Genomic DNA, 14743 nt, shown 5'->3' on the forward strand with positions numbered 1-14743 from the left:
GCATAGCTTTCGTCTTATTACTTTGCTAGTTGCAGGCATGTTTGTGTGTGTTGATGTTGGTTGTGTGCATCTTAACTATGCAAAAACCGGTTTTATATCTTCTTGATGTTTCATTTTAAGTTAATAAAATACACCCTTTATAAAAAAAATGGCCGATGGATGCATATTTTACCTGAATGAACGGTAGACATCTGAGATAGATTAGACTTCTAGCTGCCTCCAAGCAGACCAACTTTAACCCTCTTTGCTGCTATTAAAATCTCGAGACAAGTATATTTTTCGTCCTTCAACGGTTTCAAAAGTATAGTAATGGTCCCTGGATTCCGAAACCAGCAAAACTTAGTCCCTTAATTTTCAAAACCGGATAAGTTTAGTCCCTCAACTTTCAAGACCGGTCTCGCTTAGGGTGATTTTCTGCTGACGCCGTGTGGTTTTTGACTCAGAGACATGCTCGAAAGGTGCTCGGTATAATGCTCAGCGAGCGCCAGGGCGTCTCGACGGCGCCCGGCAGTGTGTGCGACGAGCAAATACGGCGGCGCCTGCAGCCGGCGTGGTGCGGCTCGGTGCGCGTCGGCCCGAGCGGTCCATAATGAGGCTGATGAACGATGGCCTGTGTAGGATGCCCTTAGTCTGCTAGAGTGCTGGAGGCAGGGTCAACAGCGTGAAGCTCCCAAAGCTGCTCTTTTGCTCCTGTCGCGGCCACCGCTGGTGGCTCAAGTCTGCCCGCTCACGCGGGTCCTCATAAAAACAAGGTCTGCACTTACGGACTTACCGATCTTCAATTCATGTTGTGGTTGGGCTTGACATGGCCGTAGCTAGGATGGACGGAGGGGCACCACGCGAGCAGGGCGCGGCCTTGGGTCTCCTGCGAGGCAGGCGTGCTCCAGGAAGGAGCGCGAGCTGCGCTCGACATGCTCGCGAGATCATGCGTGCGGCGGCCAGTCGATGCTTCCTGACAGAACACGAAGTGCAGACTAGCTTCTGGATTGATTCTAGCCGCCGGCAAAACACGCAGGTATACGTGAACGTACGTATTGATTCGGCCCGCCGGAGATGCAAGCGAAACACAACGAACATGCTGATCCGATCTCGCCCAGAATACACACGCACGCCATGTGTTGCTCCCTGGACTGCACCTTACAACACGCCGCTACATACGATGGGATGCATGGCCAACGCCGTCAGTGGAGGTGCCCACGGAGGAGCTCCTCCTCCTGTCCAGAAGGTCAGCGGCGTCGCGCCGGGCGCAGGCTGCAGCTCGACGGCCCGTGCAACAGGGAGGCCAAGTCACTCGTCTGCCAACGCCACGCCCTGGGTCGCCGAGCTCCTCTGGCCGCTCGAGCGCTTCATCTCCGCCGCATGCATGACCGTCATGAACGACGCTGGCCGGCTTCTCATCCGAACTCGCCGCGCCTGGGAGTACTGGGGACCCTTGGTGACATGCACTGTTTTCTAAAAAAATGACATGGACTGTGAGTCTGTGACATGGCGGTCAAACCTAGGTGACGTGTCAAGTTTTTAGTCAGAACCGTGTCCACATCAGATGGAAACCACTCGAAGCGGTATGAGGGACTAAACTAATCTGGTTTGAAAAATTGAGGGACTAAGTTTTACCGGTTTTTAAATTCAGGGACTATTTTTATACTTTTAAAAGAGTTTAGGGACAAAAAATATACTTCTCCCTAAAATCTCCGACCTTAGGTAACCTGACAAATTGTGCAAATGAATTATGTCAGGGTTTGTTAGCGCGCCCTAGAAATTTGTCACAAAGTAGTCATTTTTCATTGTTGGGGCAAACAAGTCGTTGCGCATATAACAGAAGCCATCTTGGCAAGTTGGCATATAGAGGACTGGTTCTGTTTCTTTCTCATACTAGTCAATATGCACGTGCAATGCACGTTAATTTGAAAGTATATTAAGTGCATGCGGATGTTAAGTAGGATATTATTTGCGTGTTATTATGTGATTAGCACTATATTTGGCATGAAATTAACTGCACGCTAAACATGTTGAGCGCTCGACATTAAAGCAGTCTAGGTCGTTGGATTGACATGATTTGATGGCCGAGATTAATTGGATCCGCCCCTTTGGCTCTTTTTATATTGGTATAGATATAGATGCATATAGAGAACCCTCCATTCAGAAAGAGAGAATAATTCCAGGTTATTTGGCTATGTATTTTTCCCTATGATCCAAATTGGACCGGGTTCTACTATCATCAGATAACGAAACAAAACATAGAGTAAAATAGCGTCTCAACGCTAGAAAAACACAACATGAAAACCGCACAAAACGAAACACCCCCATGTTATCACCCAGCAAAGGGTAGCCAACATGCTGCATGAACCGCTACCAGGAGGGGTGAAGAACAAAGTTTTAAACTCCCTACCAGAGACAAACTGGAAGTTCTCAAAGGCCACATGCCCTCAAACTTACAAAGGGAAAGGGGGAAAACCACACCCTTTTACCCCTAGATCACCGCACACGCAGGTGCTCAGGCATAGCAAAAGCAGCCATCATCACTTTTTTTTGCCTCCGCTCAGGTTATCTGGTTATGTATGTACCAGGTTTCACAATACAGAAAGAGAGAATTATTCCAGCCACGATATATATGTGAACTGGACAAGCGATGATAAAATGTCACTCTTTCCTTCTTTTAATTACCCTCTTGATACCAAGACGCGCCAGTTCAGATCCATGGCCAGGTATCTCCGCAGTTGGTGATGAATGGCTATCTTGAGGCATATCGGAGTTAGGGCAACCAACATCAGCATCCTCAGTTGGAGCTGTGAATTTGAAGAAATGTGAAGGTTAGCCTAAAGATATATATCAATTAAGCAAAGTGACCTGCAGCACCAAGACCACTACAGTCCTCAAATATATTAACCAAAACAGCTCCTACCATTATAATTACGCTTTGCTGGTAGTCTTACCTGGATCTCCATATAAAGGGCGTTTTCCCTTCATATTCCGGCTTACTCCATCCTGATGCCTAATTCCAGCAAACAGTATTTTCAGTTGATCTCTCACTTTCCTCGACTCATTCTTGACCTGTTGCTGCGACTGGTTCTCGAGGTCTGTCAAGGCAGCTTGGTGCCTCTGGTTCTCCTCTTCCTTCTTCCTTGAAAAACTTGTCAAAACATATTCACAAGCCGTTGCGAAGGATGAAACCTTATCCATAACTAGCGATTCAATCTGAAAAAGAATACATTTATGAAACCTTACCCATAACTCTGCAATTTAATCTGAAAAAGAATACATTTATGAAACCTTATCCATAACTAGCGATTCAATCTTCATACTGATTCAATGAAGATATTTTTTGTTCACCGACTTTACCTCATCTATGGTCATAGACCCGGTCTCGGCGCACCTAGATTCGCTTCTGTTAAACACATTTGATGTGCCAACAACATTGTTCCTGTTCGCGGGGTTCCTCTGATAGCAAACCAGTGCTTCATGACGTGGCTTTCTGTGACAAATGATCAAAGGTTCATGTGAATATATGATATAACACACAAAAAAAAGTTCAGTATTTGGTGCATAGGTTCTATTTGTCCTTACCAGCAATCGGCCATATGTGACAAGTTCTGCTCCCTTACGCGACCTCGTGTCGTCTTCAACTATCGCGTTGATCACCTCCGTCGTGTAAAACTGTATCCTGGGAAATTCGTCGTGTGGGATATTTCCACCAGTCACCACCAAGTTATCCAAATAGAATGTCTGCACAAACAATAAAAGCGCGCCCCAGTAATCTGTCACAAAGTAGTCATTTTTCATTGTTGCGGCAAACAGGTACGTCACCGCGCATATAACAAAAGCAATCTTGAATTTTGATATTTCTGCTTTTGTCATCTTTTGGCCCCTGACCTTCTTCTTCACAATCGCAACCACGGGACCTATGTCGCGCTCCGATTCGGATATTCCGAGAGTCTTTCGGACTGCTGCTATCACATTCTCAGGAACACCGTGTTGTTCACTCTGCACCGGTGCGCCGCCACATGGAATCCCCAGCACAGTTTCCACATCTTTATCATGGAAAGGTATGTCCCTGCGGTAACCTGTGATGATAGAGCTTGCTTCCTCATCAACTTTGCTTAGCAGCCACATGAGGAAGTGCCGATTTGTCCTCATGAGCTTTGGCAGGAGAAGCAGGCCCCCAAAACCAATCTCCCTCACATAACCTCTCTTCTCTTCATCTAATCCATGGATCAAGTTGTACATTTTCTTCACGCTGCACCTTGATCCGATGCACGTGTTCTTTCCAAGTCCTCTGTCATGCTCTCTGATTTCTGAATCAAACTCTGACTCGGCTACCCCTCCAGGAACTCCTCCTTTTGCATGCCCATTATGATTTACTCCATGTCCTTTACCATTTTCGTCAAATTCTGAATCAACTCCTCCTTCAGCATTTTCATCAAATTCTGAATCAGATTCTGACTCGACTCCTCCTTCAGCATTTTCATCAAATTCAGAATCAGACTCTGACTCGACTCTCCCTGCAGGGACTCCTCCTCCTTCCTCTTCTGATGAAGAACAGAGGTCTATGCAGTCATCCATCCCTGATGCACGAATAATTTCTTTCTTCTTGTGCATTGCTACACGAATAGTCTATGTTGGATCAGTAAAAAAAAGAGTATGCATAACCATTGTAGTAAAACCAGATGCATCTAATAGGAGGGGATCTGAATGCCACTCCGGAAAACAATAAAATCAGCCATTAAAATGTTCTCTTGCCGAATCTCTCACTATTTAGACCATGGTATCGAAACATCGATGTCTCTTTACTAAACAAGTAGGCTTTTGCCCTAGATTGAAACCAGAGAAACTCCTCAGAGCTGAAAGTTAAAGTTTTCCTATGGTTGATGTTTAAGAATAGTGTCCTAACTAGAGACAATTTGGCGAAAAGAAACTGGAAAGGAAAGGATAAAAACTGTAGTGTCTGTGATTACCCAGAAACGGTTGATCACCTTTTCTGTACATGTGTGGTGGCTAAGTTTGTGTGGGGTGTGGTTAGGAATGTAACTGGAATTCTTGACATTCCATGCAAGATAAAAGAGTTTACTGCCTGGGTAGAAAAAATTCCTAAGAATATTAGGCAAACAATAGCAGTGGGTGTTTCTGCGGTGTTTTGGACTTTGTGGAAAGCTAGAAATGCTGCTACATTTCATCATGTTTACCCTCATGACCCTAATGTGTTGTTCTTTCAAATATCTTATTGGATGTCTTACTGGGCTGGTCTACAGAGAAAAGAAGGGCAACAGATGTTGCGGGCCGTCGCAGCACTGCTGGTTGATGTTGCGAATGGTTTCTTCAACAAGAGCAGAGGATGGGCGCCCATGGTGAAACGTCTTGATATCGGAAAGTAATTATGTCTGTACTGTTAGCTGAACTTCTGTCCTCCCTGGAGAGTATGTGGCGATGGGTGGGGAAGAGGAGCCATGTGTGGTTACCTCTCACCTGGGTGCGCATTTCTTATAAGTGTGGAGTTTTTTTTAGTTGCAAGCTTTATTCTCTTGGTTGTCTAGTTGCTGATGCTTGGATGTCATGGTAGGACATCTGGGGGCTGGATGAGATCTGAAGAATACTTGATATGTTTTATTGGTTTCCTTTCATGCAATGAAATGAAATCGGGGGCATGCCCCTCAAAAAAAAAAAAACTCCTCGGAGCTTAAATAGTTGCAGAAGGAGAATACTGATTCAAGGAAATAACAAGCCATCAAAGAAGATACTAATGCAATAAGTTCTAGCACCCTTGGACGGAATAACTAACCGGGGCTCTTCAGCTCAGTGGAACCGCTAGAGCTCCTTCTCCATCTTCCCAGCAAGAGCACAAGCAGGGGATCCTTGAATTGGGTGAGCGAGGTCAGAGGTCTTCAATGGAGCCAGCCGTGTAGTAGGTGCCCAAAGGACGGGAGGGTTTCATCGGGAAGGAGCGCGGAGAGTGGGCGACGGGACGGGTCACTGCGCGGTCACGGGGTGAACCTAGCTAGCTCGAGGTATGGGGCAGCAACTTATGAGGCTCGATGGAGATTCCATATTCGACTCATTCATCTAGCCGTTGGGCAAACACATTAATCTTTCCTTTCACGTACAGCTCACGAGTCAGCCCAACTCCAACGCTAGATCCCATTTCATCGTGTGTGTCCGTGTGGAGCAAACAGACAGGAAATGTGACCCAAACACATAGGAGTAGACGTTTGCTGCGTCCCCGTGTCCTGCTGTGTCCACTGCATGCAGATGATGGCCCGTCTTTCATCCGAACAAATGGACCCACCACCCACCACACCGCCCTCTCTCTCCTCCTCCTTTTTTACCCACCACGCTAGACCGGTGGCTGCGCCGCGGCGCTCAGCATGCAGACGAGCAGCAGCGAGGCGAGCTGTGGGGAGCGCGGGCAGACGGGCTGCGGCGGCGAGCTGCGGGGTGGGGCGCGAGCTCGAGGCGGTGGCAGCTGCGGGGAGTGCGGGCGGACAGGCTCTGGCGCGCGCTGGACGGGCAGCTGCGGCGGGACGAGCTGCAGCGCGAGCTCGAGGCGGCGGCGGCAGCTGCAGGGCGAGGGCAACCGGCGGCCGGCACGACGAGCAGGGCGCGGGCGCGGGGCTAGGGCGTGGGTGCGGCGAGACGAGCGGGCGCGGCGAGGGGAGCGGCCGGGGCGGCCGAGCGCGCTGGACCAGGAGCGCCGCTGGAGCTCGCGCCATAGCCTCCATCTCCTCCCCTCGCGCTGGAGCAGGCGTCGGGTGTTTGCGCTGCCGCCAAGGGCGCGACGAGGCGAGTGAATTCGTGCCGAAATGTGTTTTGTCTACTCCACCGATCTACTTTTTATTTGCAAAAAAATACATGTCCTTGTGGACAAGTTGAGATGGCGCAGCCGGTTGGGTGCATCGATAGGCGGACGTCTAAAACTGGACATGGCGCCCGTTTTGCCGCCCCAAACAGACAAAACAAACTCTGTTTGGGGTCGACGATTGAAGTTGGCCTCAGTGGTACTGCGGGCCATCATGGTGCTTTCAGGGCAGGGCCATTCCACATCTTTCAACACATCGCTGATCCAGAGCTTACGAAAGTTCTGGCCAGCAGGCGAGCTCTCCAAGTAGCGACGAACGGGAAGATAACAAGGTCCATGTTTAACTTGACAGCAAGGAGGTGGTATCTATGCTTAATGACACAGATAAAACCTCTCAGCTCCAGGACCTTGGGTACAAGAGATATCAAGGAGATGTTTAGGGCTGTCTCCATGACCGGCGGGGATGAAACCCGTGAAGTAAAGGTGTTGTCGTCAGCAAGTAAGAGTGTAACATGAGAGACAGACCGCCCCACTTGGGACTCGAGGCCCGCCACCTCCCGTGCTCTACTCATCCCCGTTGGAGTCCGCGACCTGCCCGTCACTAGTGGACGTGAGGTCCATGATGAAAGTGTGGCGGGCCAGCACTCTCCTCGTGCCACAAGCGCCCAAAATTTCGTCTGTGCCGCGTATGGAGCACAGATGTTGGGGTTCTCGTCCGCGATTGCCTACGAAGCCAACGCCACCCTCTCGTCCGGTTGTGTTGCGTATTCGTGGAGAGCGGCGGCGGCGTGAGCATTGGCGGCCTCGTAGATCGTACACTGCTCCAAGACAAAGTTATGGTTTGCTGCGGCCATGGCCACCACGGCTTCCGCACTCGCGTGCTCGCCATAGATTTGGCCCTCCGACAACCAGTGATGTTCGAGGAGGAGCAGGTTATACCGCTGGAGACACAGGTATGGAATTGCGCCTGCATCTGCTCTATGGTCAAACCGGCGTGGACAGGCGTCAACGGGGGCGCGGAGTCATAGTCGGAGCCCTCCATCTTCGAGCGTAAGGTGGAAATCTCCAGCAACCTTGGATGGAACAACTAAGAGCATCTACAGCCAGACTTGGCAAATCCGGTCCCTCAAACGCCCGCAGACGCGCCCGCGGGCACTGACCGAGCACCCCTCAAATGTTGCGCCGCACATCCGCATACCGCAAATTCCGATCCTCAAATCCATACAATTCATGCACGTCGATCATACGGTACAAACTGTCAGAATGCCAAAGTTCAAAACAAAGCAAAGCAAATCATAGTTCAACAAACCTGACATGGCAAAATGAAATCAATGTACGAGCATGACGGATGGTCTCGGATCACCGGTTGGCCGCCTGTTCCGAGCGGAATGCGTCCTGCTCTGCCTACATTCGGGCAGCATCCTCCGCCTGCATCCGGGCTGCCTCCTCCGCCTGCATCCGAGCCACAGCCGCCCTCACCGCCTCATGCTTCCTACGGTCGTTGATCTCCATCTTCTTGTCCACAAACCACTTCTTCGCATGCTCATCATAGAGGGTCTCATCCACCAACATGATCCTCGCATCTTCCGCGTCCCGTGCGAGTTGCAACCTCTCCTTCTCAAGCTCTATGTCGCCAAATGTCTTGGCCTTTCGAGCTCCCATTTGATCACCGCTTGTTGCTTGTCCAACTCGATCTTCTCCCTCTCAATTTCCACCACGCCCAACCTCCCCGCGCCGTCGCCGCCTCCCTCTCTCGCTGTCGGCGTTGCCGCAACTTGCGGGCGACGTTCTCCGCCTTGCAAGTCGCCACCGACGAAATCACGCCACCGACGGACGAGGCGGATTGCGTCTCCGTTGCGGCGGTGTGGGTCAGGCTGGACGACATCTTCGGCGGTGGATCGGGACCCGAGGTGAGGATTGGGAGTAAGGGTGGAGGCCGGCGAGGGTCCGGACGCGGGAATGGTTGGAGGATGACGGGAGGAGGAGGAAGGATTTGGTGAATTTGGTGCAATTTGAGGTGGGGACGGGCTGTCGGGTCCGACGTGGCGGGCGTGCCCGGTGCACCCGGGCGCCCCATTATCCGTCCCATATTGGATATGGGGGGTGCCGACCAGCCCGGACGTTTGAGGGCCATTTGAGGGGCCCGTCTGGGTCAAAAATCATGACCGGATAGTGACCGGATGGCCTGCCCGAACGTATGAGGCGGGTTTTAGAGGTCCGTATGTAGATGCTCTGACCGGGCCTCTTCAGCTCAGTGGAACCCTGGTGCTCTTTCTCCGTCTTCCCAGCACAAACACAGGCAGGGGATCCTTCAAGAAACTGGGTGGGCGAGGTCTTCAATGGAGCCAGCCGTGTAGTTGCCCAAAGGACTGGAGGTTTTTATTGCGAAGGGGCGACGGGACGGGTCACTGCACGGTCACGAGGCGAACGTTCAATCCTTTTACCAGCTCGTGGTATGGGGCAGGCTCGATGGAGATTCCAAACTAGCCATCCATATATTCGACGCGTCTCGTCTAGCCGTTGGGTTGCAGCCGCTCCATCAGTTCTTCTACTTCTATGTAGTTATTAGTATTAGGGTAATATATACTTCTATTATAGTTTCATGTGCAAATACATATGTTTTTGGAGAAAATTTCGGGTAACCTCAGCTTCAGGGAAGCTCGCATAAAAAATACCATATCTTCTGAGTTTTTTAGAAGAAAGATATTTTTAGTTCTCCTACGCAAATCGATGGAGCGGCACATGAAGTTTATGAAAATAAGTACATGAAGTTTTTTACAAGCTACACGACCGCTTCTCTTGAAAGACGTGGGCATTTTTTCTTGCGGCAGAACATATCTTTTGATAGACACACATGTATTTGTTGTGATATACATGAACAATTTTTTCTACATACACATACACTTTTTTTTAATGTGCAAACACATGAACTTTCTTTTGATGTACAACTCAGGGCTCTCTAGTCGGCTGTCGTGGCGCTCGTGTCATCCATGCTTCGCCTCTCTACAGTCTTCAAAGTCTCTCAACAACTTCAATTTTTTGCTCCCTCCACCCCGTGTTTCCTTCCCAAAAAAGGACCCACCGTGTTGTGCCCACCGATCTAGCCACGCCTTCACATGTACCAAGACCCTTAATCTCGAGCCACTGCGTTTCTCTTCAATTGGTAGGCACGATCGGGTGGGTGGAAAATGATGGCTTTGATGGGCGTGGTGAACATCCCCGACGTGGTGGTGCTAGAGAACCCCGCCACCTTACTCAAACCCCATCCAATTCGACATATATATTGTATGAGTGTCTTGTTCTGCTTAACAACATCATGTATGCAGTATGCCCGTCCTTCCATCTATGGCCCTCTTTCCCATGCACTTGTCCCATTCTTATGATCATGCCATGAATATTAAACAAATTTGAAATATGAAGGTGCCCTTACAATCAAGGTTTTTTTTTTTGCATCCACAAAGGCATTATCCTAACTTAGGACAACCGGACACATGCAATTGCCCTAGTAAAAAGTGTTGTTTCTGCCATAAGGATGAGACAATCAAATATCTTTTCCTTCCAATGCAAGTTTGTGCAAACGACATGTCCAGTCATCAAGGGTGCAACGAGGTTTTAGATGTTCACACTTTTGTTCACCCGGGCTCCAGAGGGTGGCCAGCTTTCTTGGATTTGTTGGTTAAGTATAACACTCTTCTTTTTCGATACCTCAACATCCCGATCCATTACCACAAGCCGCATATTGAGGATTGGAAGGAAATCGATGGAGGATTTGAGTAGGTGATTGTACTTGGAAGGCAAGCTCTTGTTCTATGGTTCTTATGCGGTGTTCATTAGCCTACCAATGTCGACTCTATCTTCACCTCTCCTAGTTCTTTTGGAAAATTGATGGTCCTTAAATTGTATCGTGAAATGATTTTATGTATCATTTCATCAGGAGACCTCCTTTTTCAAACAAAAACCAATAACAATTTCATTTGAATAGCTGGGATTTATCGCAAAAGCTACAATGGCATTACTTCGTCGGTTCAAACCAAGGAATCCGTTAGAAATGTTTTGAAATGGGTATTGTTCTCTCATCGATCAAGGATTGTTATATGAAAAGAAGTGGGGTTTGAAAAGGGGAATTGAATGCTCAAACCGGGACTGCTAGAAGAACGAATTTTCAATAACATAACTTGTGCTCCTAGAATATGGTGTTCCATAAACTCTGGAGACAACAAAAGAAACCCTTTTCTATAAAGGGAAAACTTACTTTTCATAATTTATAGATGTAACCAATGAAATTGAACCTTATAGTTTAGTCAAATTAGTAGATCTTATTAGAACTTTTATCAATAGTTTGTGCATACATTGGTGGTTTTCTTATATATAAGAACTTATGCACCTTCTTCACTTCTTGGCCTGCCGAGACTATGCTCCGAACGCCGCAAGTAGGCGAGCTTGAAGACAATTTCACGGCCACCCCGCACCGCTTGGTTCTCTCTTGAGTTCAATCGAAAAAAGGGAATTGCATGTACGAGAGAACTAAACATGAATCACTAACACGATAGCCTGCATGATTGAGCCGGCGGTTAGAGCGTGAAAATATATTTTCGTCAGATTGGAGATGAAGCCATAGAGGAGGATGAGCCGTGGCCCACAAAAGCGCTAGTCCCGGATGACTTTCAAACCAACTACTAGAGTGTATGCCATAATGATGGCACACTTATTGATGATCCTTACTTCTGACCGTTATTGAAGATCCTCCTCCCGTAAATCCTCAATCTCATCATTCCAGTTTTTCAGATCCCTGGGTAGACATGTTCGTCCGTGGTATGGTAATGTTGGAGTGGTAGATGTATGGTTCCTCTTCGGTTTGCTGGCCCTGCGAAGAATGTAGGGCCGGGCGGCAGAGCTGCAGAGGGTGCGCAAGGAGATGAGTGGCCAAAGTAAGGTGTCCAAGACGACTACAACGAAGGGAACAATACTATGGCGGCACAACTCTTCCCTAGAACGTGCTTACCATGTAGTACCAGCTAGCTAACGGAGCGGCATTTTTTTAGGTGAGATGCCAAGTGGGCTACCTCGTTTCTCTCCCTTTCTTTTGATCCTTTTTGTTTCGCCCATCTTTCATTTGGTTTATACAGTGTTGTGATGGTTGCTTGAGTTGCGACTTGCGACGAGCGAGGTATTTGAGAAGAGTTGTCAAGCCTCAGGGACGTGAAGTTTTCCATCAGCCTCCCATGCCACTAGTCACATTATAGTTTTGGCACAATTGCAAACTGGGCCTTAGTTGATGTTCATGATTTTTTTACTTGTCCACAGTGGGTAACTAACGTCGATGCAGCATCTAGTCATACAATGCCATGCATTTGCTCCCATTTTTCTCCAGCAGTTCGATTGAAACTTTGTTTACAAGGCTTCGTGAAGCAATAAACCTAGTAGTTTTTTTTTTCGAGAATCTAGACCTATCAGAGTCTGAACCTTTTTTTTTTAGGATATCTTTTTCAGAAAAATAAACTAGAATGGCAACACTTTTGTTTTTGACACTAGTCAATGTGTACGTGCAATGCACGTTAATTTGGAAGTATATTAAGTGCATGCAGATATTAAGTAGGATATTATTTGCATGCTATTATGTAATTAGCACTATATTTCGCATGAAATTAACTGCACGCTAAACGTATTGAGCGCTCGACATTGAAGCAATCTAGGTCGTTGGATTGACATGATTTGATGGCCGAGATTAATTGAATCTACCCCTCTGGGTCTTTTTATATTGGTATAGGTATATAGATAGAATGACAATATTTTTTTTAGATTTTTTTTAGGGGTGGCAATATTTTTTTTTTTAGAATCGGCATTTTTTTTTAAATGTATAGAACTGCAATAGTCAACACTTTCAGCCCACACGCAAAGCTTAGCCTTTTTACACGGGCCGACTTTGTATTCCGCAGTCCATTTATGTCGTTGGCTCAGTTACGCAGTACTCCACAGTCCACACGCAGTCTCCTGCTAATTCCCCACGCACCAACACACACCCGCCGCCGCAGCCGTCGCCGCCAGTACCGACCCCGGAGGGCGGCCGGAAAATGGCCTTGCCGGCGATCCCCGACAAGCTCCTGGTGGACATATTCCTCCGCCTTCCCACCCCAGAGAATCTCATCCGAGCCTCAGCCGCCTGCGTCTCCTTCCGCCGCCTCGTCGCCGACCGATCCTTCCTCAGGCGCTTCCGCAAGCTCCACCCCCCGCCCCTCCTCGGCTTCCTCGACCCAAATCGGCACTGCTTCCACCCCGCCGTCCCGCCTCATCCCTCTGCGCCGGCGGCCAGCGCTGTAGCCAGCGCCGCCGACTTCTCCTTCGACTTCCTCCCCGGCTCCTCCCGGGACTGGTCCGTGCTGGATGTCCGCGACGGCCGCGTCCTCCTCAGCAGACCCCTCCGCGCCGGTAAGGGTCTCAATGAGATGGTGGTGTGCGACCTCTTGCACCGGCAGTATCTCCTAGTTCCCGAGCTCCCCCATGACCTAGTCGCTTTGTGGATTGACACACTCATGATTGAAGGGCCGCGCTTCAGCGGATCCTACAGAGAGACCTTCCTCGGCCCTCCCGGCGATGACCAGGAGGCAGCTGCTACGGAGGAGACGTCAGAGTGATCTGGATGACGCTGCTCCAAACTAAGCCGATGGCCGCTGTCTTCTCTTCCTGCATAGGGCAATGGCGAGCCATTCCACCCCTGACTTGGAGCGAGTCGTTACCTGGCTTCGTGCCGTCGACATGGATGGTTTCATTCGTGTCGCGCCATTACGCCAATGGTCGCTTCTACTGGATTTCAGGTTCGACTGAAAAATAGTTCGTGCTTGACATCCGGAGGATGGAGTTCTCCATGGCTGACCACCCACCCTGTGTCAGAGGTGTGAGTGATGATGTGGCCATCGCGGAGGCCGGCCAAGGCATGACTGTGATGTTTGTGCCTAAACCTAACACACCTCGCTTTACTTATTCCGTTTGGCGAAACAACGGTGGGAGTTCCACCCAGTGGCAGATGGAGGAGAAGACAATCTCGCTGGATTATGGGTCCTTGCTCATGGGTGCAGTGGGGAGGCACTTGCACCTGTATCGTGGCTTGTTGGTCAAGCCAAGTTACTTCACACGGGACGTCAACACATTCCAGCTTGAGAGGGTGTGTGATGCATCATCACCCAAACAGTCACATATATATTGCAACTTCCCACCATCGTTCTTATCATCACCAACAGTGTCAAGTGGTAACTTTCTGTTGCATAACTAACGTCGATGCAGCATCTAGTCACACATATGCCAGTTACTTCTTTCCCTTCATGACTATCACTATCACTATCACACAATTTGTCTCATGCTTGCCAGCCCATTATTGTAATCATAGTTATTGTTTACACGCTTTAGCGAGTGTACTTTTCTGTGCTTGTGCAAAAGCCGATCAATCTAATTGTTATTTATCTGTTTCTCTATTCTGTTTGCCATTTTAAGGTAATTAGACAAATTGAATAAATGGCTTTGCAAACTAGGAGTAGCATTTTAGTGGTGTCATGAAACTGCGAAAAACACTAAATTACAACAACTATTTTGTTTTTTTATGCCCAAGCTAATGAACAAGGAGCAGGTACAATTCTAAATTAGGACGTTGCAAAATCACCTTAGAAACATTTATTTCAGTCGACCAAGACTTATCATTTCTACTAATTCTCAGCTAAAAGAAATGTCCACTATAATTCTTATTTGGTGACCACTTCACCCATAAATTTATCTCAGTAGATTGATTTCATATGAAAATATATCCGAGGTTCAAAAGTCTTATTTGGTCTCTGGTATGAAATTTTGATTATTCTTGATAGTAATTTTTAAATAAAATATATAATTACAAAATATTTTGCTAGACAAATCAAACTATATTTTGAAATTTTAAATAAACTATAACTTTTTTGCGCCTTATAATGCATA

General features: G+C 48.1%; 1 protein-coding gene across 1 annotated transcript; it reads right to left on the reverse strand.

Moving 5' to 3' along the window:
• Positions 1-2156: 2156 nt before the first annotated feature.
• LOC120965313 (uncharacterized) lies at positions 2157-4735 on the reverse strand. Its single transcript, XM_040390883.3, has 4 exons — positions 3565-4735; positions 3340-3468; positions 2934-3195; positions 2157-2786 (listed from the first exon to the last, which is right to left on the reverse strand). Exons 1-4 carry the CDS (start codon positions 4594-4596, stop codon positions 2641-2643), a joined length of 1569 nt encoding a protein of 522 aa, XP_040246817.1. The 5' UTR covers positions 4597-4735; the 3' UTR covers positions 2157-2640.
• Between the last annotated feature and the right edge of the window lie 10008 nt (positions 4736-14743).

The sequence above is a fragment of the Aegilops tauschii genome, chromosome 1, assembly GCF_002575655.3.
Source record: "Aegilops tauschii subsp. strangulata cultivar AL8/78 chromosome 1, Aet v6.0, whole genome shotgun sequence".
NCBI classification, from domain to species: Eukaryota; Viridiplantae; Streptophyta; class Magnoliopsida; order Poales; family Poaceae; genus Aegilops; species Aegilops tauschii.